Source organism: Lates calcarifer, linkage group LG6 (assembly GCF_001640805.2).
Source record: "Lates calcarifer isolate ASB-BC8 linkage group LG6, TLL_Latcal_v3, whole genome shotgun sequence".
NCBI lineage: Eukaryota > Metazoa > Chordata > Actinopteri > Centropomidae > Lates > Lates calcarifer.
Window position 1 is genome coordinate 22,076,167 of NC_066838.1, and position 27,270 is coordinate 22,103,436.

Sequence of the window (27,270 nt, forward strand, 5' to 3'; positions counted from 1 at the left end):
GGGGAAACACATTTGGACGATAATCCTAAAATATTTTGACATGATCAATTCTAATAATGCATTAATTACATGCAGCAGTATTCTCGATAGATTAAATGTGATTAAGCAGAGCTAGATAACAAGAGCAGAATCAAATAACCGTTACGTTTTTTAGAAGCAGTTTTGTAGAACTGGCAAAACTTTGGACACAAATTAAGTAACAATCAAAATGCTGTTAAAAACGTGATTAGACCAATTGTTGATGGAGTAATCTCAACAACAGACAGCTGATTAACTTAGCTGTAGGTCTAGTTGTGCCGTAGCGTTTCACATGAACTTACCACGGGAACAACGTGAGCGCCGAGGTTGAGTCGATCTCCCCCCGAATTCGAAAGTTCGTAGCACCGGATAGCATCGTAGCTAGGCTAACGTTAGCGATTAGCACACGAGGGATTAGTCGATCACAGGCAGGGTAGAAGCGGGGAAAATAACGCTTCTTCAACGTGTATAAATCCGAGGGATAAATTGCCAGTACCTACAAATTCATGGTGCAATGGGAGTGAAGGAAATGCCCCAAAACAAGATATAAAATGGGTGTTCAATGGCCGAAAAGGAGTTCTCCACTCGATTGCTCTTCTTCAGTGACCCGGATGTGTGGTACAGTAAACAGAATTTTTGAGAGCTGAAATTAAAACGTGAGTACTGAATGTGGAAATATGTAGAGGACTGAAATTTACATTCAATCCCGAATCATGTATTTCAAATTCATTTTCTAGTGGCACATATTTTTGCCCGTATTTTTTATTTCACTTTCATTATCTTTTAAGTTTAAAATTAATAGAGGAAAGCCAATAACCCAGCAACAGTAGCACAATGTGGAATAAATAATTTTTCCACAAAGATGCACTTCACATTATCTATTTAGACACATGTAAGAAATGTTACGTCTGTAATGTTAGTGCCTGTGTGTTAAATCAAACTGGAGGTTATTGCACCATTTTGGAATGACCTGAAACCTGCCAGCAGATGCTATCAGACATTTCAGGAAAATTAACAGGCAAATCTGAAACCAAGTATACATAACGCAAAAAATTTCAGAGGGGGCTGGGAAGAAGAAAAAAACTAAACTCATTGTTAAATTTGAATAGACTTCCCTGAAACACCATGGAGTGAGGTCAATTATGCTGAAATTTCTCAGGTATTCGTATAAAATATATTTCCCACTTCCTTGAATTAACATAAAGTATCTCACAGTGTTCATGGTATTTATTTATTTATGTAGATGCACCAAAAAACAAGCTACATTTTTTTTTCTTATATAAAAAAGGCTCCAAAATCATAAAATACAATTTCATTTCCTGTTTCTGAGAAACTTTGACACGATTAAAACTGTGCAGTCACCGATCTGCAGTGGACTGTGCAGGCAACAAAGATCTGTTAACACTGTACACAATGCAAAAATAAATGCAAATACGTACAAAATATGACACTAACTGAACTGGGTGAGTTCAGTCAAAACCTTTCCACGGGGAAGATATCACGGTGCAGCTCACAGCCCCATCACAGAGGGAAACACAGCAGCACCTGTTGAAGGAGAACAGTGCTTTCAATCCAATGAGACAGTTCCTCATGATGCCCTCTTGTCTAAACCTCTCTAACACCAGCCTACATCTAAGTTATCACTATGTCGTACTTTTTGGGCTACCTTGACCATCTCCTGTGTCCGAGTCGGGGACTTTCCAGTCCAGCTGGCGGCCTTTTTCGTAGAGTCCCTTCAGGACCTTCCTCACTTCGTCGTTCCCACCTCCACGACTCAGCTCCAGGTACTTCCTGTACAGCTGCAGAGCGGTGCGTGCATCCTCTATGCTGTCGTGGGTTTCCCCCTGGATGTTGAGGTCTGTGAACGGGGGCCACACAATGAAGAGGACAATCAGGAATTCATGATTCCCACAGAGGCATTTCAGCCATTTTACATAAGTTTACAATCAGGATATGGGGAATTAACAGGGATTAACACCTCAACATTCTGTGCAACAACACAAACAAATAAATTATTCATGGTGACAGTTGAGGAAGTAGACAGACCTCAGGACTAACCATGCCAATGGTGAACAGACTCTCAGCTGGCAACTAAGTTCTGACTTTGTGGGTACCAAAACTTTTTACATGCCTCAGTTAGAGTATTTTTTCTATTTTTTAAGTTCAATAAATAAAAAATAACAGTACATTTAACTGGTATTTTTGAACTTAGGCCTTTTTTCCCATGTTTTTGGGTATAAATGATTGATAAGGAATTGGCAAGTTTTTGGCAATGGAGTCTGGTAGTAATATAAAATGATGTTTTTGATTAAACTAAACTAAACTCTATCTCTGTGAGAATCCTATCTATACTGCTGTCATACACTTACAGTAACAATCCAAGCCTGGAAAAAACAAGCAACATGTTCTATTGTTTTCATTTTAACTGACCTAAAAAGTACCAGGCGAGAAATCTCAGAGAAATCATCCTCTTGCGGGGCAAATGGAACAGGTAGACAGTGTCAATGACTTGGTCTTTGAGAACCTTGAAAACAGCAAAAAAACAGAAATATTAGTCATGAATCCTCATAAAGAAAATCTAACGTAGTGAGATGTAGTTGCAGACCAGAAAACAAAATAAATCTGATTCACAATAACATACCAATAAATTAATGACCCGAAAGTCCTTCTGTAAGCCGTGACCAACAAAGCGAACTCCTGTGTCGATAAGGAAGCGCAGCTTTAGGTAGGTGGACTTCAGAGTGGTCAAATGCTTTGAAGAAATCTTTGCATCCAGGTCTCCTGGTTTGATGCCAGAATATTGTGTCAGATAGTCGACCACCTGGAAGAACAAACATTCATGAGTGTTAGGGGTCCACACACGAGCAGCCATTTCACAGGGATATGTGTGAGAAAAACATGGTTATGATTTGACTTTGCAGCTTTCATCTTACCTAATAACTGAAAACTTGGCTATGTACAAAACTAGATGCACAATAAAAGAAGAACAGTCATTTCAGAACTTTCCAGAACAGCTTGAACCGACTCCAGATCGTTCAAATATTTTGTTACTGAAAGAGCCTCCAACAGGTAATCCTGGTTTCTTCTGTTTTGACTCATCAACTGTACTGTCACGCCTGGGAGGGTATTGTCACCACTAACAAAAGGACACACTGTCTAATAAGAAAGAAGGCATGATAGAGGAAGTGATGGGAGAGGGTGTCCTCCCTGCACTACACTTTGGTCAAGTGTATCCTGTTTCTACAAGAGCATAAAAATTCCTTTAAACGTCATGTTAGCAGCGTATTTTCTGTTAGTCCATCTTGGGGTTTTCATTCTGCAGTGTCTCACCTGTTCCTGAGTAGAGATGTAGTCATCGATGAAGGGCACGCCCTCGTTGGGCCCTGACCTCTCACACAGGTGATCCTGGCCACAGACATCTGACTGGGCTTGATGGTCGATTTGGTGCCATCACTGCGCAGTTCTGCCTCTTCCTGCAGACAGACACATTAATGAGTTGGGTGTTTTAGATTCATTTAAAAAACTTCAATGAACACATCTTAATAATTAAACCTTATTTACAATCCCCTTTTTTGGAAAACAAGTACTCCATTCACACTTATTAAATTTAGGCTGTCAGAAATCTGTGTTGAATATCAGTCTTAGTTAATTGACAGAAAAATAATCAGCAAATATTTTCACAGTTCACTGATAAATAGTTTTGGGTTTTTTTTTCCCAAGCAAAACAAGCGAAAAAATGGAATCCCGGGTTAACAAATGTGAGAATTTGCTGTATTTCTTGATCTTGATTTTTGTAAATTTAATATTTTGGGGTTTTGGACTGTCCCTCTAACAAAATCTGACATCTAAAATCATCCTCTTTGGTTCTGCAAAGTTAAAATAACAATAATAATAATAATAATTTAGCTGCAGCCTTAGTTCTCTGATTGAAATCACAGTGATTCACCTCCTGACCTGCTCAATTTTCAAATCATATCATCTTGTTACAGTTCAGGAAACCACAGATCATTAACACAGATTTTTCAGTCCAAACTAGCAGCATGAAAAAGTGTGAATAAAAGTTAAATGTTTTTTAATAAGCTACAGAACTTGACAACGTAATAAAATGATTTCAGAAGACAAATAATACAGGAATATTTTTTTGCATACCTAATTTCAAATTTAGCATCTCTCTCTGCAGATACTGCATAGATTTGGTTCAAATGTATCATAATTATTAACTCATTTGAATCAAGGGGGATTCATGAAGCTCCAGAGATGATGAATTGTGTTTGTCGAACAATCTAAAACCCCCCTCCCACTATCGTCCCACGCTAGCTGGATTCAAACTCCACGACCAAGCTGACTTTCTTTTCATTCTTCTGTTACGGCTACATGTATTTTTGGTGCTCTCTTTGCACCTGAATTGAATGACGTGTTTAAACGAGGCTGAGAGCATTCACACCATTGTTCTTCAATTATTATTGTGTTGCTGTTGTGTTTTGACATTTTGTCTTTTGTAGTTATTGATTTAATGTCTTAGTGGTGTTGATATTTCTTAAAGTTAAAAAATCCCATGGATTCAATTGTTTCTTAAGGCGTTTTCTGCGGCTGATTTGGGTCAGTGCTGGAGCGTTATGTACGCCATAGAGCCACCCAAGGGTGGGGTGTAACTCGTGTTTGTCTGTATCAGATGGTTTTTGTTTTAGTGCAGTGGTCATCTCTTACGTTCGATCATCTGGGTTGTTACTTGGAGCTTATTTTTGGTGGTATACCTGGGTGTGGGTACGTTGTTTGAGTCTAGCAGTAGGTTTTAAACAGAGTTTAAAGAAGCCTCCTGGGATGACTAGTTAGTAGCTGCTACTTTTGGTTGCAGTAATGTGGTGTGTGACCATTATGCTGTGGTAAATCTACTCCACCTTTGTTGGGTTACTTTTTGCTTAGGTGTAAGTAGGCAACATTTGTGTGTAGTGGTTGACACTTGTGCTATTGTGTTAATGTCAGTAAATGCAGTAACATTCGTTTTTAGCTCTGTGGTATTTGCTCACCTCATGGAGGTAGCCATTTTCCATCTAGCGGGAGGGACACCCACTGGTATGGGTACTTGTTTTGACTGCTGTTGTGTTTTGACCTTGTGTCTTTTGTAGTTATTGATTTATTCTCTTGGTGGTTTTGATATTTCTTAATGGTTTTGTTTCTTATGAATGCCTTTGAGGAGAAGCTGTGTGAAAGTGTGCGCCATTATTTCCACTGGTTTGATTCATCACCTCTCGCCTGTCTTTATGCCTTTGAAGGCGGCCACTGGAGCAGCTGTAGACACTCGGTCTTCATATGTGGCTGAATGACACATCATACTAACTGTTGTAAATAGTTTCAACCATTCATTGACCTTTAACTATATGACTATCTCTGGATGCTTCATTTCATTGCTTCATTCATGCTTCATTCTTGTGTTTTATGCCTGTAGCTGCGACTGATAAGCTTACTTCTTCCTAGCTCCACACCACCCGATTGTTCTCATTTCTGGTCTCAACCAACACTGACTCAAGTAACATCATTTGAGGCATCTTATCTGATTTTGTGCAGCATCCTCTGGAGCCACAAACGGTTATATGCAGCTTTTTGAGTTCCCCTTCAAGTCAAACTGAAATCACGTTTAGTCATTCCTTTTCATGTTCTAAACACTAAAATTACCACCTAACATTCCAGCTGCAGTTAGTTAGAATATGAATTATTGAGTTATGGTCAAAAATGTATTGTGTGAGATCACAGGGACCTTGACCTATGACCTATGACCACCAAATTCTAGTCAGTTCATCCTTGAGTCCAAGAAAATTTCTGTGCTAAATTTGAAGAAATTTCCTGAAGTCCTTACTGAGATATTGACAAAAACATAACGCCTCCGGCTTCGTCTGACACTAGTATGGGAGCAACCAGGTAACTATGGTCTGCGTAAACCACATAACCTGGTTTCTTGAGGGCACATAAACGCACTGCAACACAGTGAGGTAAACAGACAGTGGTGTTATAATCCAGACTGACCTGATTGAGTGTGACAAACTCTGCGTCCAGCCCCACCAAGTCGCCAGCCTGCGGCATCTCACTGACCATGAGGGGGATGAACGTGGCGTGACTCTTCCTCTGCTTCCGAGCCAGCGAAGCCTCTGTCAGCAGAACACTGGCATCTATGGGGTTTTTAACTGAGACAGGCAGAAAAGCAAGAGCAGGTGAGTGAATGAATAAATGAATGCAGACCTAGAAGTGACAACTCCAGATCTGATGTCCTAAAACTTACTGCGGAGGTCGTATTTAGTGTGGTAGTTCCTCTTGGCGTAATACAGAATGGCTGGCACTTTCCAGCTCACGTCAAACTGTGCAGCTTCAGCCTTTGACAAACAAGACGATGATATTTTTACATGGCTGCAAACATAACATTTCACTATCATAATTCAAATAAGTGGTAAAATATTCACCTTGTCAATTGGCTCAATTAAGAAATCATTGAAAAGGTACCACTGTTGGTGTGTAACTCCCTGAAACAAACACGTTTTAAAGGTCAGTTTTCAGATGCAGAATCAAACATCAACTACACTTTGACTTTGTAGAAGCGACTCACAGATTCTAGGGACCACCCACCTCTTTCCTTTGATGGTAGGTCTCTCCCACTTTGATGTGTGCAACCAAGTTTCCACCCGTGCGAGCGTCCAGGATATGGGGCACCGTGACCACCAAGTCATAGAGAGAAGCACCCTCCGCCTCCTCAGCAGCGCTTAACTGGTGGGAGACAACAATATGAGTGCATGTAAATCTCAGCACCATGATGAAAAACAAGCCATTACAAAGCCTGCAAGCCAGGATAAATAATCAAAATCAGTGTTTTAATCCATAACGTAGTTGTAAAACCTTCTCCCTCACCTCCTCTCCTTCAGGCCAGCTGCTGATCTCCAGCCCCTGAGTTTTGCTGATGGACATCTTGAGAGTGAGAGGGATCCAGACGTGACGCAGATCCTCTGCTCGAGTGTCAAAGGTGAAGCCCTCCATACTGCATATCTCCTCCCCGCTGCACAAGGATGTACAGCAAGTGGTGTTTAGATACATTCAACTGATATGAATTATGTTATTTGTATAACTGGAAACTCGTGATAATTTTTAATGTCAATTTTCACACAAAAATACAAAATGTATGACAGCTCCAGCATCTAAAATATAAACATTTGCTCTCTCATTTATGTCATTGTAAATTAAATATCTTTGGGACAAGCAATGTAAAGATGTCTGGGAAATTAGGATGGATAACAATTTTCTGATGTTTTGTGAATGAATGTAAATGATTAACTGATTGATTGAAAACATTAAACAATAAGGGATCTTACTCCAGACACCACTCTGTGGGCATTGGTGGGGGTTCCTTAGGTTTTGGAGGTTCCATTGCCTCCTTTTGCATGGCCTTGTTGAAGGCATACTGTGAAGACAACAAAAGAAAGTATGATTCATTTGACTAGCAATATGCAGTTTTCAAAGTGTATTTGAAACCTGTCAAGATTGAAATAAAACCTTAATGAGAGCCATTTACCTCCGCCTGAACCTTCCAGAATTCAGCCTCTTTAGCGCTGTTCACCTCACAGTTTATAACCAGGACGTCTGGTAGACATCGAATGTTGCGTGTTTGCACCTACAGTGGTATACAAATACATTATTACACTGCAAAATGGATTTCAATCAGACTATCTGTTAATACAAGCTGCTGATGTGGCTGAATGGCAGCTGTAACTCACTGTGGGCTGATACTTCTCACAGTTTTCACACCACGCCTGAGTGCTCTGCTCCAGACAGATGCTCTTCTTCAGGATCTCGGCAAAGTCGTACTCCTTCACTGTCTTTTCTGAGGAGTTAAAAGTTAAATGAATATTGTTTAGTGTCAACAAATACAGAGCTACTTCATAGTCTTTTTCACAGACTCTCAGCTCAGCTTGTATAGGACTATCTGTGCACAGAGCGCCTGAGGACTCACCTTGAGAATTCTGCTCGGGGTAATGCATGGTGAAGAGCAACGTGAGCGACGAACGGACCGTCTCCTTGCCACAGCGACATAGGCTGCTGTTCTCAACTTCACATCCAAACAATTTTCCAATGACAGACTCACCAGAGGAGCCCAGAGAGCTGGAAGAAATGAATCACCACCACCAAACAATAAATAAATGATTTCCTTTCACTGTTGTAAGAAAAAGCTTTGTGCTTAAATACCTCAGGACTCTGTACTGGGCATGTCAAAAGCTTTGTTGAGGGAACATTTTGACTACACTAACATCTGTTTTTGTTGTTTACTCTGACCTGCTGCTGGCTCCCCTGTAGGCCTGCGGACCCTCCTGCTCCTGTGTCTCCTGGTGGAGCTGGGTGAGGATGAACCGGTTCCAGCTTTGGATTAAGCGACCGAGTCTGGCCTTCCCTGTTTGCTCGTCCGAGTCGGCAAGGATCAGGCCCAGCGCTGACGCTTCAGGGATGGTGCGAAATGCTCGGAGGAAGTTACTGGCCTTGAGAGGACGAGACGGGACAGGTGGCATTGAGAAAACAACACAGGGGGCGATGTGCTGCTAAGCTCTGCTTTGCCACAGGGATCAACCTACTGTTATTCAGAGAAACAGTAAAAAATATCTACCTGACATGGGTCTCCTCGTGACAAATCCAACATGTGGAAGAGGAAGCCGAGCTCACAGGCCAAACAGAACTCCTTCTGGCACAAATGATTCTGCACTAGACATCGGATTGGCTCCAGGAAATATAATACCTGAACGTGCCGACACAAAAACAGGAGAACAATAATTCTGCTTGAGTAAAAGAAAACAACAACTTTTAAATAACGTTTCCAGAACAGATTTCAATAAACAAAAACATGCATATCCTTCTGCTCACCTGGATCATGCAGTTACAGTAAGCATTGGGAATGTGAGGCTCCAGCCCGGCAAACAAGGTTCTGTTGTAATGTTTGAAGTCAAAGTCCTCCAGTCCAAGTTTAGAGTATTTAATTGTGACCTGACACAGACAAAGATGTTTTCATCACATATTTCTGCACTCAGAATTTTTTGTTATTAAACAGTAAAAGCAAACAAACCACAATCAGACAAAATCAACCCAATCGTCCAAAAAAATATTTACCTTTCTGAACTTTTTGGGCACCATGTAGAGATGTGGCTCCTCATCACGTCCAATTGGTGATTCAGGGACCTGGTTATAATTATCATAATCGAGCTCCACATCTTTAATTTTATAAGGAACCTGAAATCAACACAGAAAATAGATTTTTAATGTATGAACGTGACACTGGACACAGCAAAAATGTGGATTTTTTTTTTATATTTACATATGGTGGAAATGACACAAAGCCATGGCTGTTACCAAAAGACCTTGCAGAATCTGGCCATGTATTTAATTAATTTGTGCTTCATACATTTCCCAAATGTTGGACTAATTAGTTAAGCAGATAAGATTTTCGGCACTGTGCAAATGTAATGTAGATACCTTTCTTATCCATCACATAATATCATCAGAGAGGCATCAAAGCTCTTTGAAAAACTGTGCAGGTGTACTGAGCAGAGGTGTACTTATAGTGGCTAAAACTTTTTGCACAGCACTGTTTATTGCATATTTTTAAGTACCTGGTTGCGAGGGCGGGTCCGAGGATTTGCTGCATAACCAATGAACCCGACAGTTTTCATTGTGCGCAGGATTTCTGGGTCCACAGGAGGAGCTCGCCTGTTAGAAAGAACAATTTTTTTTAGATGAAAACCTTCATTAAATGATAAAGTGAACAAGGAAAAACAGAAAAGTACCCAATACATCCAAATTCCAATTTATTATTAGCTATACCTAGCTTTAACTAATGAAGTCTAATACAACAGCTGAGCCCCTTTATACAGGAACAACTTCCAGTAAACCACAAAACAATTCAGCAGCACCAAAAACTACAGCCTCCAAAATGACTGTGGATCATATACACATCTTGAAAACAATAACTGGACATTATAATATTCATAAAGCCAAGATTTATTGCTTGATGTTTAGAGTAAATGACATCAGTTTTACTGCATATGAGCTCTAAAGTTGTCACTGTTGAGTATTTCTTCTACTCAGCTGCAGCCAATAAAAGCCCCTCAACAGATAAGCATGATCTGTCTGTTAAATGATTAGTAGTCTCTCAGGCAGGATGTCTGTTGGTCAGTGTGTATTCCTCTGAGTAAATCAGACACTTGAAACATAAAAAAAATCTGAGTCACATTTTATAACTATTCATTTTTGATGGTAAAATGTGATTAGATTATTGGAGATATGTCTCAAATTGACTGTCAATGTGAAGCACTGACATCACTTCAACAATGAGAGAGAAATTAACCAGTTCCACATTGTGACTTAATATTTTCGTGGGAGTGAGATCATACATCTTTATTTTTCATGCGGCTACAATTTGATGTTTTGGTTTCATATTGTCAAGTTGCACCACCAGTGATATTCTATATTTCTGCTATTGTCAACAAATCTCATTAAAAGACCAAGACCAACAATGAGTTACTCTGTTTCTCGATACTTTCCAACTTCCTTATCTTGTCTGTGGTATTCTGCCCCGGGCCCATTTGTTCCCACTGAGGACGTAAATCTTTAAAAACAGGTCACTAATACATAGTTTAACTTTTAACAAAGGCCAAATTGTTGTCTTGAACAGCTCAGCACTGTAGTCTTCAGTAAACATGATGTAAGCAGAAGTAAATAAAGCGAATGATGGGAACTATTTACAGCTGCATGTTAAGTGCACTGGTAAAAGTAATGAAGGGGAACACATCACAGAGGAATAAACTATTGTCAAGTTTCAGCTTCACAGACAATTCTTGTTACTAGAATCAATGTTTTCATGAGACAATGTTGTTGACAATAAGAAAAAAATAGAACATCATCAGACCTGTATTTCAGGTACAAGTAATGTACATTTTTATGTGGTTACCATAACCACGGATATGTTTGAGAGTGCAATTAATGTAACCTTGCTCCCTGAAGTGCATTTTGTGGACAGATTGGATTTGGGAAACTTCTCAGTCATGAGTTCCTGTCCTGCTTTTTAGTGTGACCATTACTGTCATCATGTGTAACACGCTGTAAAATCATAAATCAGTGTTCTTACGCTCACTTACTCTTGCTACTTCCAATCATACAGAATCAGCTACGGTAAATACATATGACCGTGTTACCTGGGGCTTGGTGTTGCCAGGGCAGTGGGCCAGTCTGACAGCAGCGGCTCAGTGCTGGTCAGTGGCATGGGAATGAGTGAGAGGGGCAGCAGGTCGTGGTTCCAGTCCAGCTGAGGCAGCGTGTCCACAAGGCAAGGCAGCGCAAACTCTGTCTCCCGAGAGTAGTCGTTAAAGGAAACCTCCGGAGCATCAGACCACAGATGCACACACCCACCGGAATCCCCGAAGGCCAAGGCTTGTTTGCTGGATGAGACGTCAAAGCTCATGAGCAACTGGCCCACAGTGTTGACGTGGAAAATGTCCGCCATATTGGCGAGGCCAGTGGGTTCACAGAACTGGCACTGACCTGCAGACAGAAACAGAAGATGGATAATTATATCTGAGTGGCAAATTCAGGAAAACATTTCTACTCATCAAAGGTGAGACAGAAGATATTTAAATATAGCTTATTAAAAAACACAAGTGACATTTATTGCCTAAACTCTCCAAGCAAAATTATTACAAGTCAAAAAACAGACAATCTCAGAAATTGGTACGAGTGAGACCAAACATTCCCCGACTGATACCTGTCTGTGAGATGATTGCCAGGCGTGACGTGTAGGTAGGAATGAAGCGCAAGAAGAGAGGGTCCACATGCACCTGAAGTGGAGTCACGGCTCGCATCATGCGGAGGTCATACACCATGAGAAAACGGTCACACGCCATCCCGTTCAGTCCTCGGCTGGAGAACCCACAGGCAGCCAGAAGATTTCCATGAACGTCAAAGTCTGACAGGCTGCCGGAGAACGCATCAAACTCGTGCTCCATCTTGAAGGTGCGCAAGTCTCGAAGGGTTACCTGGTTTTAATGGAAGGTGACCGTGAGAGTTAAACTTGAAAAGCATCTTTCTCTAACTGGTTTGATCAAGTAATCCATACCTTCCCAGACGTGTGCCCACAGAAGAAGAAACGACTTGTCTGACGCATTATTGCCACTCCTGGTACCTCAACAGTGAACTGTCAAGTACACACAACAAGAAAGTAAACAGTCACTCACGTGCTTTTAAGTATGTTATTCTTATATTTTACAGCACTGTGATCCTGTGCCACATGCATAGGTAGTTGTGGATGTTGATAAAAGTCTCACCTTTTGAGTTTCCTGAACAGTATTCAAGTCAACTTCAACCACATAGTTTTGTAATCCACCCATGAGCAACATATTGTTATCAGTCATGAGAAGACTGTGCATATCAGCTCCTTCCTCCATCCTGGAATTTACACAGACATTATTAATAAATCAATGAATTAATAGGTATGGCTGTCTACAATAAATCTCAGCACAAGGACATTTGTTCTGGTTAATGTTTGGAGACACTTACGGATAATCAAACATGACAAGGCCCCCGCGAGTGTAGCATTTGAGGTTGCTCTTAGAGAGGAACAGCACGCCTGTTTCCAAACTCTGAATGTGTCGGATGTCATCGGTTGCGTGCACTTGGAAAGAAGAATACCGGCCCATTGTAGGACCAAAGAATGAGGTTACATGGCCCTGAGGAGAGGAAAAAAGAAATAATGCTGAATTACACAGATGAAAAATATTTCTGCATTTTCATTAAACTTTTAGAGACACTTCAGAAACAATCTATCCTCAATAATCAAGTCTCTCACCCTGTGGTTTCCCATCCAGAGCATTTCCTCCTGGAGATCAAAATGCATTGCGGTGACTGGGATGCCAACTTCTGAGACTACACTGTGGAGCTCAGAAAACATCCCCTCCATGAGATGCACTGGCTCTGGAACCGTCACGGCCAGACCCTCTGGATCGAGCTCCACACCCTGCAGCAAGTTAGGGTTGAGGTGCGGGTCCATGGAGGGCTCCATACCCGCCTCCAGAGTCCCGTGAAGGCTGGGGGGGTATTCACCCATCCCAGCGTCGAGACCGTCAAAGTTCATCATGGGTACAGCTAAATCAACCTGCAGAGGAAAGGGCAACTTCTGTAAACAGTGGTAGCATACATATGCATTAGCAACACAACAGCATGCATAAAGGCCACAGAGGCAACTTTATGACCTTAATGTACTCTAATACACAACCGGGGCTAACACCAATACATATAATTAATTTATTATAAGTATGAATGAACCAAACTCAAGTATCAGCTCGTATCTCCAGGTTAGCTGCAGGGTTAGCCTTGGTTTGGCTAGCAGCGACTAGCCCCGGAAGCTAACGTTAAGCTAGGTGCTAACAAAAGCCTCCACAGCCAAACTTGCAGTATTTATCACTGAAATGTGTACTGAAAGATATATTACTGTTCTTCGCTTGCAACAGCAGTGTCTCGCTGCTGTGTGTGGTCAGATACAGTTAGCTGCCGCGTAGCTAATTAAGCTAACGGTAGCATCGTAACAGAGCAGACTGTTGTGGCTAAACTGGGCCGCACAGACTCAACTACTACCCACAAAACATCCGTATTAACGACAGAAGACAATGTGTCACTTAGTGTAAAAAAGAGAGTGTGTGTATCAATGTAAAGTTTATACCGACCTATTCTTGAGACACGGTTTAACGCACAGGAGTCCATGCTCACTTCATTCACAACAATAACACACGTAGAAAAAAGAGCAGCAGACAGGGGTGTGTTCAAGAGCAGCTGCATTATTCTCTCAAGCCTGAACTGACATAATCCAAATTACTTATTTTTATATTTATTTTATTTTATTTTGTCTGACCAACAGTCAAACATCCAAAAATGCTGAGTTTATATCACAGAAAACTGAAAAACAAATACTCACATTTGAGAAGCTGGTGCAGGAGCATTTTGGGTATTTATGATTTTAAAAATGACTTAAACCTTTCTCCTCCTGGGGTGTAGACCTCGAGCAGCCAGGCTGTCCCTGAGATAATTTCATGAACTGCAATGTTGTAAAGTCAATTAATTGATTAGTCTAATGACCACAAATTGATTGCCAACTATTTTGCTAATCAATTTAAGTTGAAGTCATTTTTCAAGCAAAAACATCAACTATTCTCTCATTAGATTTTCTCTAAATATTCTCAGATATTCATGTTTCTCTATCTTATGAAGCTGAATATCTTGATTTTGATAGCTAATCTTACATCTTGAGATCTGGAGTCTGGACTGTTGGTCGAACAAAACAAAATATTTGAAGATATCACCTTGGGCTTTCAGAAATTGTGACAATGTAAGAGTTTTCTTACATTATAAATGTGAAAAAATTATCCAATTACACACATTGAAAAATTAATTAACGTACAGTATAAATGTATGATGTGAGCTTGTACCAGGTCTCTCTTCTATAACAGATTTTTTTCTTAACTGTAAAATAAAGGAAAAATAAATAAATAAAAATAAACACAGAATAAAAGTGAAAAAAGAGAGATGAATGCATTTTTAAAAAGATAAATAATAAAAGTACATTTTAAGGAGGGTGCTAGAGATTAATAGTCATTTATGATGTTGACTTCATGACATAAATCCTATATTTTCATACCATTTTGTTTAAATTTAGTAGCCACATGCACTGTTCATATCAGCCTCTCTCCATCTTTACCAGTGTATTAAATTGATAAACAAATGAATACATGTAACAATACCAGACCCTTAGTAACAGGCGTAGCTAAAATACCACCCAGAGAATAACAGAACATGAATGGGAAAACTATAGGAAGTTTGAAAATATCTACCTTATCAGCTTCTTTCTCATAAGAAAAAATTCAGTTGAAGCTTAAAGGTTTTTCTCTGGTAGAGAAGAGGGGCAGATCGTGGAAACAGATGGAAAGTTTGTCCAATCTGTGCGGAGAATTCAGTTCATTATCGCCCTGTAATGTAAAGGTTAATCTCACTTCCTCGGCATAGCCACAGATATGAAACCTGATTAGATCGCATTAAGGTTAATTGATTGTATCGCTCCCTCTGCTATTATTGTCTCACACACAACACACTCAGTTGTTAGAAACTATGGGTTTAAATAATTTCAGATAAGAATATTATGTGATTAAAACAGCCTTATATCCTGATGATAGGAGATAAAGATTAAATGTGTTTTTAATAGTCCAAGAAAGGCCGATGCTTCCCATATTGTGATTACAACAGACGAGTTTTTTTATTCTTTCTTTCAGTATTCACTGACAATCACTTAATATAATGAGCTTATTCATATTCACCAGTTCCCATGAGTCTTCCTGCTTGTGCGTTACGTGGATATTAATTTGCACTCAGCATGAACTCACCTGAGGGATGTCCATGGAGGAAAACCCACTGAGTCACAGCCATGCCTGGCGCTTAAATGCTCTGAGCAGCACTCATCACTCATCAGTCTCAGGGACGAGCACACAGCACAGCAGGAGGCACCGGACACAGACTCACCACCATCATCACCACCACCATCATCACCATGAATTTCTCCCTCGCGACTTGCGCTGCTCTTTTCTTGCTTCTGGCGGCTGCATCCTGCGCTCCAGCCGGAGGACCAGATGCATGTGCGGGAGTGCAGGGCAGCTCTCAAGAGCTCAATCACCTCGCCAGAACTGTATCAGAAGAGGTAAGAAGAGGGTTCTGTTAAATTGATTTTGAACATTTTTTAAATTATTAATGCAAAACTCACAATAAAAAATTGGAGATATATACACAAGTAGTTTGTAGATGTATCAGGAATATTGGCTTTACATGTGCTGTATATACCAACGTATACTGCTTTGTATCTTTATTATTTTATATTAAAAGAAAAGTCTCTTGTCTTTTAGGCACGAAATGGATCCAAATATGTGTCAGATTTCTCCACCTCACTTCTTTGGATGGAGGCCAAAGATAAGTGTGATCCTGGGACGCTCAGACAGAAGTCTGTGGTAAGCAACAAACAATAACAATACATAAAAGTAATACCACATTACTGTCAGTATAAACCTATTACCTGAACAGAAATTTATATGAATATAATAGGTTGCAACTTCAAAATAAAACAAGTTCCTATTTTTTAAAGTTCCTCTTTCTCTCGCTCTCTCCTCTTTTTAAGCCATGCGTTGAGAAGATACTCAGTGTCCTCACAGGCTACATCTCTGCAGTGGAGAGGGTTTCTGGATTTCAAAGCTGCTCAGCGTTTGCCAGCAAAGTGAAGCCAGTGATGCAGAAACTGCACAAAGACATGAGCAAGTGTGTGACGGCGAGCGGAGGGATGGATCAGGAGAAGGTCAGTGTAAATTTCACTAGACATGTTTTACTTTAAGAAGTCTGTGCAATAGATTAAATAGTTTGTTTTATTATTAGACTTTGTTGGCTTATGTTTTTTTTCCTGATTCCACAGGAGTCCATCAGTAAAGAAGAGACTGAGCCCATCCTTGACTGGCAGGAGGCTCTGCTGTGCCACTACACCATGGACAGACTCTTCTCCTTCTCCATCCTCACCGCTCGTGTGTTCGCCGTCGGTGACCCGACTCATCACGCAGAGGGCTCAGCTCAGACGTGCTTATAGAGCATCAGATGTTTTCAGTGTTTGTTTTGTTTTGTTTTTTCGCTGTGAATTTTACGAGCATCCCGTGTTTGATCACATTGATCAAAGCGTCTGATACAGCGTTCAGTTGGCTGATCGTGTAGATACAACGGCGTTTTCACTGTGGTTTCTGCAATCTATGCATGTAATGTATTTCCAATGGAATTATTATCTATCATATTTATTCAAACTATATTTATTGTATTTATTTATTAATATTTATTGATATCATGTTACGTTTTTGTATTTATCTCTTTGTATTTTTATGCAGAAACGTCCATAATAAACAATAATCATCATTCATACCAACATGTGTTTTGTTGTTCATAAATTATGTCACAGTATTTTTTTTATGGTGACTGTTCCTTCCAAAGAAAACAACCACGAGAAATAATTCCACATTAAGGAAAGTTATAAAGTTACCTGCACTGACAAACTCTTTTTCTGTGAATGAATTTCCAAAACAACAACCAGACAAATGCGCTGAGATAAGGAGGAAGCTGTGCTTTCCTAAAACACTCCTGCTGCACTTCGGAGATCCACAGCTTCCGGGATACTTCCTCCCAGTCAGCGTGTCTTTTATCACAGATGTGCTTACACTCCGATGATGAAATACTAGTGTAGTAGTAATTTAAAAGCAGAAAAAAAGGAAGGTGTCACATTCAAAGGGGAAGAGGAAGTGGCAGTGAGTTCAGCGTAAAGGTACCGAATTGCTCAACAAGGAAGTTTGTTTTCTGAGCGACTTAATATCCCGAATTAAATCAACCTCTTATTACACTCCGCCTACAGAAATCCTGCATTTGAAGATTAAAAACTCCGGAGATTACTGTTTACACCTGCTGGTGCGGTCTCCGCCTGTGTGTCATGTCTTTAACAGTAAAGGCAGAAATGTATTTATTTGGCCCCTATCTTTGAAAAAAGCTGACTTTCCAAAGTGCTTTCCAAGAAAGGTGAGAGAATAATGATATGATCAGATAAAATGCGCAAACAAAAGGACACCAAAAAAAGGGGGAACTCTGCATTGAAAGTATAAGATCAATAACTAAGTAAGAATCTAAAGCCTGGCACAATCTGTGAATAACCGCACACATGATGACAAATCATGACAGATTTTAATTCACTTTTAGTGTATTATAGTGTGTGATGTGCGACGAGAAGACCAACAGCCACACCACACACTAACAGATTATGTCCACCGACAACCAGACTCTTGACTCTCAAAACTCTTAATTTTGTACCATACCTTCCTGATTGGCTATCATTCGGCATGCTCGCTTTCCTCGGTGTACCCCCTACACAACAGGATTTCTGAAATCTGTCATTTTTGTTGTCATGTGTGTGGTCTGTCACATTTTTAAAAAATCGGTTAAGATTGTAAAAATATTTGAATGTGTCCCAGGCTTAAGAGGACACACTAGTTACTCTGTGAGGCTAAAATACTCAATGAAAAGAAAAATAAACTGTTCGAATTGAGGTCTTGAAACTAAATGTAGTAATCAACTCGAGGGTAGTGTTAGAGATCTATGACAAAGGATTACTATGTAATTAACATGAAAAGTGATGTGCCTGGTAGGGTTACTGGGGATGATGTAAGGAAGGAAAGTCAACAGGTTACAGTAAGTGACCATAAAATTTTACGATATCATTTCATAGATTCTTATTTGTCATGGAGAACAGTCAAGGAGGCGTCTGATTGGTCCCAAATTCATTCTGCAGCGATAACGACCACAAGCAAACAGAGAGTCATAGAGACAAGAGGAACAAGGAGTCCTGCAGCAGACATTTAAAGAAGTTACGGACTCAGCAGGCCCTAAGTTCCTCAGCTTGTCCCAACACATGCAATCCAGGGGCCATTACATCACTTCTTTATTTAATTTCTTTACACACTGCTTGTGCTATCAGGAAGAAATCTGTTTATCATGCCGGTAACAGCGTGTATGTCTTATTGTTTTCATCCCCCCGTGTATTAGTCATTCACCCCTGTCCAATGGAAAAAAAATAAAAAAAACTCACTGGAATTTCATTAATGAAAGAGTTTCGGCAATTTAGTTTATTGTTTCATTCAACAGTTACTGGTCTTTGGTTAAATAGGAGCTTAGTTTAAACACAGTTCAGTGCTGCTACAACATGGTGATCCGTAGCTTTACTGTTTACTCTTTACTTCGGCTTTTACACCAGAAAAACCTGTTCAGTTGTGTATTGGGATGAGTTTGCTCAAAGGCTAACAACAGGCCAACATCGTTTTGTTTGTGAGCTCTAACAAATTGGCTCCATACTCTCTCTATATTGATTATTAAGTGAGCTGTTCAAGTATAGTTTTGATTTGTGAATTTAAGCCAGAAACGTCCTGATGTGCTAACATAACATTCAGTCTCAGGGTCAAGTGTCAAACACCTTTTATTTATACAGTAAAAACTATCCCTATAATATCACAGTTTCTATTAGGCCTGTCTGTGCAACATAACAAGCACTGGATTGTTGCATCAGTGTGATCAGAAGTAAGTTTACACATACAAGGAATCTGTCTTGGTATATTGGTGCCAAAACAGTGACAATAAACCAAGAAAAATAAGAAAAGAAAAGAAAAAACAAGTACTGTTTTACAAGGAACATAAATATAAAGTGTATATATAAAGTGTAAAGTGCAATGTGTGAAGGAAATAATGTGATGAAATATCTCCATCTGTCAGGTATTTATTTCACTGTATAGGCAAAAAACAACACACATTCCCATCTGGCTATTTTACCCACATGCAGTCTCAAGAAAATACATATCATAATAAATATTGAAATTAAACTACATATACAAATGAATGTCAGATTTCATTACTATCTTATCTTGATGATATGTGTAAAAAAATATCAATTATTATGGACTGTGTGGTTACAAACAGAGGTGCAAGAAGTTGTCAGATCTTTTGATTAAGTAAAAAACAGTAACACCACATTGTAAATATACTCCACAATACACCAATATTTGCCTGTGAATTGTAGTGGAGTACAAACCTGGCCGGATGAACCGGTTCCCCAGAGATAAAAACATGCTCTTATTGATGGCTCACCTGTTGCCCTCTGTGCAGTGTGGTCTGTCACCTCCAATTTCCTGATCAAATCCAATGCAACCAGCTCTCCCATACTGGAATGATGAATATGAACCATGTGAGCAGTTTATACCAAAATAATTCATGTCTAAACTAGTTTCTGATCTACAAGACATGAGCACAAAATTTTCATATAACACAGGATCTGCCGTGGTTGATATTGTGTTGTATTGGTGGTACAAATGTCCTAATAAATTTGCAAATAATCAAATTATTAAAACCAGCAGACATGCAATGAACACAAGGATTTGGGCCCCTTCTTCAGAGTCTAAATATGAGAAAAAAGCACAGTTGTTCAGGACTATTTTCAGATGTGGATTTGGTGCTTTGGTGAATATTCACAGCAGCAAGACAGTATACAAGGGACTGACTCAAAATTGAATGTGAAAGCCCACCTTCATTCTTATGAAGGAACTTGTCACCCAGTAAACTTTTTGGACAACAATGGAGCTCTGTGGCACAGGGGAATCAGCTCTATATCAGGCTGAGGACGGACTTGTAACAGGATCTCCCCCAGCCACATAGTGGTTCGTCTCAAACCAATTTCAAACCAACCTCTATATGCCAAACAGTTCACTGACCTTTGGGCTGGTGACATAATGTTTATGTTTTATGGTGCAATGCTGGAAGAAGTCCTTATATCATAATATATTTGCTGATTATATTTAGTATCATTAATCTTAGAATACATAATTGTATTAATCACAAATTTGTCATAAGTTTGTCCCACTGATGTGCAAGATCACCTACAATATGGCATCATGTGGTGCAGATGTTTGTCAAGATCCTAATTGTTTAGTTTGTACTGAGCTCATCTGTTGTAATGTTATATTTCATCAAATGTTTGTATATCTGTCAATCTGTCAAGGATTTAACACACAGAAAACCTCAGGTAAGGTTGTATTATTCCATCACATAAGTACTATAAGGCTGCAACTAATGATTATATTCATTATCAATACATTTGACAGATTTCTTTAATAATCAATTGATCATTCAGTCAATAAAATAGCAGAAAATGCGCAACATTTTTTCCCTGAGGCCCAATATTCAAATTACTTTTGCGTCTGACCAAGTCAAAAACCCAAAACACATTGTGTATACTATCACAGTAAACTGGAAAACTAGCAAATATTCACATTTGAGAAGTTGATACCAGTGAATTTTAGCTCATTTCTGCTTTAAAATGACTGAAGCAATCTCATCTAATCAGTAAATCAACTTATTTCAGCCTCAGAGTGATGGTTGGTTTCTCTGTGCCTGAGGAAATGATGAAACTGTCAAGGGGTTGAGTGAGCAACCCAGCAACATATGTGTTTGCCCTGAGGCCCCATCACTGTTTTTAGAGATAATTAGGTCTTTAGATTTATAGATGCCATTAATAACACATTAATGGGTTTTAATATTTGTCAGCTAAGGTGGAAGCTGAACTGAAAGCTGAACTGGAAACTGGGTGAAAGCTGTGAAACCTCAAAAGCAAAGTCAAAGCGTTTATCCACCCTGGTAGAGATCTGCTGACATTTATTTGTTATAAGGGAATTAACAGTAATATTACAATGTTGCTCAGAATCTACTGGGGCGTCTTGGGAATTTCTTGAAGGACAAACTACTTCGCTATGCAGGTTTCCCCTCCTCTTTGCTCACCTGTTTACCTGCCGTTGTCCAGGACAGAAAGACACAAGCTGCAGTTTTTTTTTTTTCTTTTGACATCTGTCCGCTGCACCAGAGGAACCAGCCTGAACCTAACGAAGGCGGGGTTAAAGAAAAAAACAAGGAATTTCCTGGTGAGCTACGACAACGCAGGAAGGTAAAGTTTGCTCCGTTGAAATGTGAAGTTTTCAGCCTCGAAACGCCGCATGGGTCAGACTGGTTACTCACAGTTCAACAGAAGCTTTTAGCCGCCTCAGTATTAAGTTGTCGCCCGCAGCCGTTACACCGTGATCAACTTTGAACTAACGTTAGCAAGCCAACCTGTAGATAGCAACTGTTAGCTAGCTGGCGGACGTTACATCAACTAACGTTAAATGTAAAGCTAAAGTTAAAAGGTCTGGACGTTATTTTAACAGTTACTGTAATAACACAGCAGAATATATGACAGTTAAATGTTAATTTTACTTCTTTGTTGATTTTTTTTGCTCTGGCTAGTGTCTGAATGTTGCGGCTAGATGTCGCTGAGTGATGTGAGAGGGAGCGCGTGTTTGATCACCCCGAACAGTTCAGGCGGGCGGAGTCATTACATCAGAGTTGTTATTTATTTATTTATTTTTTTTTCGGTAATACCAGTGGTACTCAACTAGTGGCCCATGGACTAGATCTGGTCCTCAAACTTTTACATCGGTAACCATAGGTAACATTTTAAACAAGCTTCTGTAAATCACAACAAACGCTCTCTGACATTGTCACAACAAATACAAATGTAATTTAGGGTTTAAGTCACAAACATAAATAGCAGTCTTATTAGCTCCAGTCAGGACTGTCTCACCCATGTGGGACAGAACATACGTGAAATAATTGGTCAGTTATTTGACAGGAAATTAATCTGCAGCCAGTTTTATAATTGCTCAATCATTTAGTCATTTCTTTAGAGACATATGATCAATCAATTGATAGGAAGTAACAAATTATTGATTATCTGCTAATTGTTTCAATCAGTTTTAAAGCAAAAAGGCCAAACATTCCCTCAGAGTTTGCTGCTTTTCTTGGTTTAACATGACAGTAATTTGAGTATCTGAGGGAAAAATAAGACATTCAATGACTCAGCTTGGGCTTTAGAAAACTGTAATGGGCTTTTACCAACTAGTTTTTGACATTTTAGAGACCAAATGACTAGTCAACATGACAAGCAGCAGATTATGAAAACAGTGGTTAGATGTAGCCCAAGTTGGTTTCCTCTAAAATGTCTGACAAAACAGACGTAAAAGGAATTTAGAGGTAATTTGTTACTGTCTTTCAGCCACAGAGCAGATCAAAATATTGATGTTGTTTACCATTTTCCCTTCACAAAAGTGCAAATAAAGCAAAAGAGAAGGGCAAACATGAAACTGAGCTGCGGTCTGATGGATGTTGTCATTGTGAATGCTGCAATACCACTTCTGTAATGTTTGGCTTTATCAGGACATTATGAAGCCTTTGTTTCATGCTGAGTTCTGCATTGTTGTTTAGCTTACATCATTACATGAGGACATTGTGTAGGAAGTGTTGACTCTAACATGAATGCAGTGGATCCACAACTATTGTAAGCAGTTTTGCCACGTGCCTAAGGTCCTCAGGTCAGCAGGTTTTCTTCTCTAAGGTCTAAGCTCTAGCCTACGTTGCTAGCTTGTTTTAGAAGCTGGATATTAAGCGTCACATGGGATTAAAAGGTCTGTGGGTGCCTCTTGAAACCGCAGACTTTTCCAGCCTCCTGAACTCTTACATTTTGTCTCACTCTGTATCCAAGATGAACGTGGGCGTAGCTCACAGCGAGGTGAACCCCAACACACGGGTGATGAACAGCAGGGGGATCTGGCTCACCTACCTGCTCCTGACCGTTGTGTTGCACGTCATCCTGCTCAGCATACCTTTTTTCACCGTGCCGCTCGTGTGGACCCTTACCAATGTCATCCACAACCTGGTCAGTTAAATGTAACGTAAAACCCTGAGGTTGTTCTACTTCATTGCCTCTTTAAAACTGGAGGGAAACCTGTCTGTCTTTGTGGTCAACATGGTTTTTGATTCTCCTCTGCAGGTGATGTACCTGTTTCTACACACAGTGAAGGGCACTCCCTTCGAGACACCCGACCAAGGGAAGGCTCGTCTGCTCACACACTGGGAACAGATGGACTACGGCGTCCAGTTCACATCTTCGCGCAAATTCCTCACCATCTCACCAATTGTTCTGTACGTGGGTTTGGTGCTTATATTTAAAGGTCATCTGCAGCTCTGTGAAGTTTGCACTTTCTCTTTCATTATGATGCCATGGTCAGCATGTGGTTAACTATGTAAGCAGTCAGCTGGAACAGGTCTTTATTGAATCACTCATCGAGCGATTCAATAAAACTGGAGGGAATTAGGGATTTATTGAATCGCTCATCGAGTGATTCAATAAAGAGAGGGTTGGGGGGTTGGTTATAATCTGGCCATATTTTTTGACCATCTGGGAACAATTTTAGGGTTAAATGACTTGTTAAGTTTTCCATTCTCGCACAGCTCATTTGCACAAAGTTTTCTCTGATAATGGTGGCAGATACCACCGGAAATTCTTAGTCATATTCATCAGTCCAAACAATCAGTCCAAAAGTTCAAATAGCAGCCAGTGACCATCGATTTTACTGAAACCACAACTCGCGCTAGCAGGTTCAGTCACCTGTTGCTAGCTAATTAAGCTAATGTTAGCTTCATGACTCAGTTGAACAAGGCTGAATATTTAATATTTCCAGCTGACTCATTTTAAAACAAGAATCCTTTAAAGGGATCTTAAATATTAACCTGATGGTTTCGTACAGTACATGATATATGACAAAATTACAATAATGTATATGTTAGCATCCTCATCAGATTAAGAAATGTAGCCAAAGAAAGATGGTTATTTTTTCATTGCAGCGTGGGGAAAGATAAGGAAAGATGCAAGATCAGACTGTTATTTCAGTCTTAAATAACCCTGTTTAGTTGTAATTTAGTAGGAAATGCTCTTTGGCCTTGGAAGTGCTACTACAGTAGTTAGTAAGCTAGTTAGCCAGGCATGCTAATGTCTGCAGTTTACATTGGCACAGACAAACACACTATTTAATCTTGTCATCTTTAAACTTGTGCTCACGTATTTTTGTTCTTGGAGAAGCCAAAAACTACAAGAACACCACCTCAACATGAAGAGGAATCAAAAGCTTGACTGGTCTTTTACTAGTCTGCTAATGAAAGGCCCATTTCAGCCATGCCAGTGGTGTGGCTCTGAATGGCAATATCTGGTCTGTCCACCACTTTGGTCCAGACTGAAATATCAAAACACCAACTGGATGAATTGAGATGATATTTTGCACATTTGCACACTTTGACACTCATGGTTCCCAGAGGATAAATAGGGTTCCTGTAAAATACTGACTCATCCTGTAATTGGAAACCAAAAGAAGAGTTTGAATGCTGGTTAATTGCATCATATTACTATATAACTGTAAAAGGTTCATTTCATCTGCAGATTTTCCAATAAGGAAATAATTAAAGGGCTTGAATCATTACCTTATGACCCAGCCACAAGTTCAGCTTCAGTGCATAAAGATGGCTGATGATAAATAGATACTAATGTGATTTTATACTTTCAGACCTTCTGCCTAAATACTTAAAGTACCAGTCAGCAGTAAATTTAGAAGTTGTGGCAGAGAGTGATGCATTGCTTAATGTTTATCATGCAGAATAAAACCTCTGAGGTGTTGCTGTATTTCCACCTGCTCATTACATACTTGGAGCATACTGTACCTCCAGCATAAATGTTGATCCTGGTGCATCTGTGCTACATTTACACTATTCTCCTCTTTCTGCAGGTATATTCTTGCCAGTTTCTACACAAAATATGATCCCACACATTTCCTGATCAACACTAGCTCCCTCCTCAGTGTTCTCCTGCCAAAGTTGCCTCAGTTTCACGGAGTGCGGATATTTGGGATCAACAAATACTGACTGAACACTGGATTTTAACCACCAACACTGGACTTTAGTTTTTTTTGTTTGTTTGTTTGTTTCTTCTGAATTATTTCATGTTTAGTGTTTTAGGAGAAGAGAAACAGTTCAGTTTGTCTTATCTGTACAGACTGTGTGGAGTAATATATGAAAGTTGCAGTTCGTGCTGCGTCTCGCAGCCTGAAAGAAAAGTAAATGCACCGCTGTTGTCAGCAATTTTTTTTCTTTACTGACATTCCTGACGCACGTTTATCAAAAGCCAGGCACCTTGCTCGTCTTCAAGTAAGAGGAAAGTCTGAACTGCACTGCTTTTGGACGTTATGTTAACTCATTATTCTGTCCCACATGTAGCTTTTCTGCTACAGCTCTGTCATGTTCTGAATTATAGTTCAAAGTTCCTTTTTTCATGCTTTTTTCTTGATTTACTATGAAGGATTTACATGCAGCATGCATATACACGCCTACAATAAACACTGCAGCCTTTATTTTGCTTTGATACACATAATTTACTGTTTCATTAAAAGCTGATGTCTTTTCCTGCCTATAAATGAGCAGTGACAGCTATATGACCTGCACACGTGTTTGTCTTATCTCTATTTCACATGGTCAAGCTGGAAAACTACAACTACTATTTTTTTTGCGGAGGTTTAAAGAATCAGTTGATCAGTCATGGGTCAGTTTGTAAGTAGTGGGGAACTCCAGACACTTTACATGAAGGGGGTGGTCACAGTGTTAGCAATATGCTCATGTATCCAAGGGATTCCCCCCCTTTCCACATGCAATGTGGTCATGTTTGCATTGCAGTGAGGTTTCCCTGTTAGTGACGCGTGTTTTGGGGAAGTAAGGCACAGGAAATGCAGCAGTGTGTGAATGTGATCACACTGTTGAATATGCCAACCTGAGTTTTGAAACACATGCAAATAATGCCAGCTGTGTCAGCTGTTCCAAACATGTTCATGTGCAATCGAATACAGTCATTTGCAAGTGTTACTGGGGTGTTCCCTGCCTTTTCGAGCGTTGCTAGGACCGTAATGTAAAGAGGCCAGAGGTGGGAAGCAGAGGACAGTTGGGTCTAAATGTCACTTATGTCCCCAAGACATCAGATATGGCTCACTGAAACTAGAGTGGGAGAGAAAGGATGAGCGCACTGTTTTTTTTCTCCAACATATACTGAAAGCTGCCTGATTTAAGATAACGTTATCTCGCCTGAGCAGCAAATTAGGTCATCCACTGCAGTTTTTCCCTGTTCTGCTTCCACTTTTAATTGAATCCTGAACTCTGTATATCTTGATAAGAGGTACCATATACATCCCAGATATTTTAAGCTCAAGGGTATGCAGTGCAGGACTCAGTGTGTGGTACATGCTACTTACATATCGTGCCAGTCATTTGCTTTGTTTTGAATTTACAACCTCGCTTCACATGGAAATAAATAGAGACATGTCAGAGGTAAATGTGCAGATATGAAAAAGGTCAGAAATTTCTACTTCGCCCGCAGGTGGTGGTGCTTCACGAGACTTCTTAGAAATTAAAGTCATATTTTAATAGATGTAACTGACACCCAAAAGAGGAAAGCCAAGAAAAATCACTTACAGGACCAGGGGTTTTTCAAAGTAAAATGCTCCTGGATTCTAGGTAACTGAGGAAAAACACTGAGTGATTCATTTCCCAAACAAGCAGATTCAAACCATTTACTACGGTTTTTATAATCAAATACAACTTCTGGAAGTGCTGCGTTTGATAAAACTCAGCCCTCTGCTGTTTAAGTGGAAATTCCACAGGTTCACGGTCATTTACCTCCCGCTG

At 39.8% G+C, this 27,270-nt stretch overlaps 2 protein-coding genes and 1 long non-coding RNA gene across 3 annotated transcripts; 1 reads left to right on the top strand and 2 right to left on the bottom strand.

Annotated features, from left to right (window-relative positions):
• Positions 1-1,230: 1,230 nt before the first annotated feature.
• pan2 (poly(A) specific ribonuclease subunit PAN2) lies at positions 1,231-15,605 on the bottom strand. The gene is given in 27 exon segments (XM_051071376.1): positions 1,231-1,563; positions 1,685-1,876; positions 2,449-2,542; positions 2,660-2,839; positions 3,349-3,404; positions 3,407-3,491; positions 6,040-6,197; positions 6,293-6,383; positions 6,471-6,530; positions 6,634-6,771; positions 6,913-7,057; positions 7,371-7,459; positions 7,571-7,669; positions 7,773-7,879; positions 8,009-8,157; positions 8,329-8,528; positions 8,654-8,782; positions 8,908-9,027; positions 9,151-9,270; positions 9,651-9,747; positions 11,232-11,577; positions 11,798-12,068; positions 12,149-12,226; positions 12,357-12,477; positions 12,589-12,758; positions 12,878-13,183; positions 15,459-15,605. Coding segments are annotated over 27 exon segments (3,651 nt in total). The 5' UTR covers positions 15,474-15,605; the 3' UTR covers positions 1,231-1,528.
• A 17-nt stretch (positions 15,606-15,622) lies between these two features.
• LOC108883768 (uncharacterized) lies at positions 15,623-23,240 on the bottom strand. Its single transcript, XR_001960953.2, has 4 exons — positions 21,694-23,240; positions 21,460-21,557; positions 19,777-19,850; positions 15,623-15,755 (listed from the first exon to the last, which is right to left on the bottom strand). It is a non-coding gene; the product is annotated as an uncharacterized LOC108883768 (long non-coding RNA).
• On the top strand, positions 21,499-26,039 carry ormdl2 (ORMDL sphingolipid biosynthesis regulator 2). The gene is made up of 4 exons (XM_018677160.2): positions 21,499-21,622; positions 23,255-23,428; positions 23,543-23,694; positions 25,329-26,039. Exons 2-4 carry the CDS (start codon positions 23,255-23,257, stop codon positions 25,462-25,464), a joined length of 462 nt encoding a protein of 153 aa, XP_018532676.1. The 5' UTR covers positions 21,499-21,622; the 3' UTR covers positions 25,465-26,039.
• Positions 26,040-27,270: the final 1,231 nt, after the last annotated feature.

Coding starts and splice junctions, on each gene's coding strand:
- ormdl2 (XM_018677160.2), top strand. CDS start 23,255: ATGAACGTGGGCGTAGCTCACAGCGAGGTGAACCCCAACACACGGGTG. Junction 23,429..23,542: donor CCAATGTCATCCACAACCTG/GTCAGTTAAATG, acceptor TCTCCTCTGCAG/GTGATGTACCTGTTTCTACA. Junction 23,695..25,328: donor ACCATCTCACCAATTGTTCT/GTACGTGGGTTT, acceptor CTCTTTCTGCAG/GTATATTCTTGCCAGTTTCT.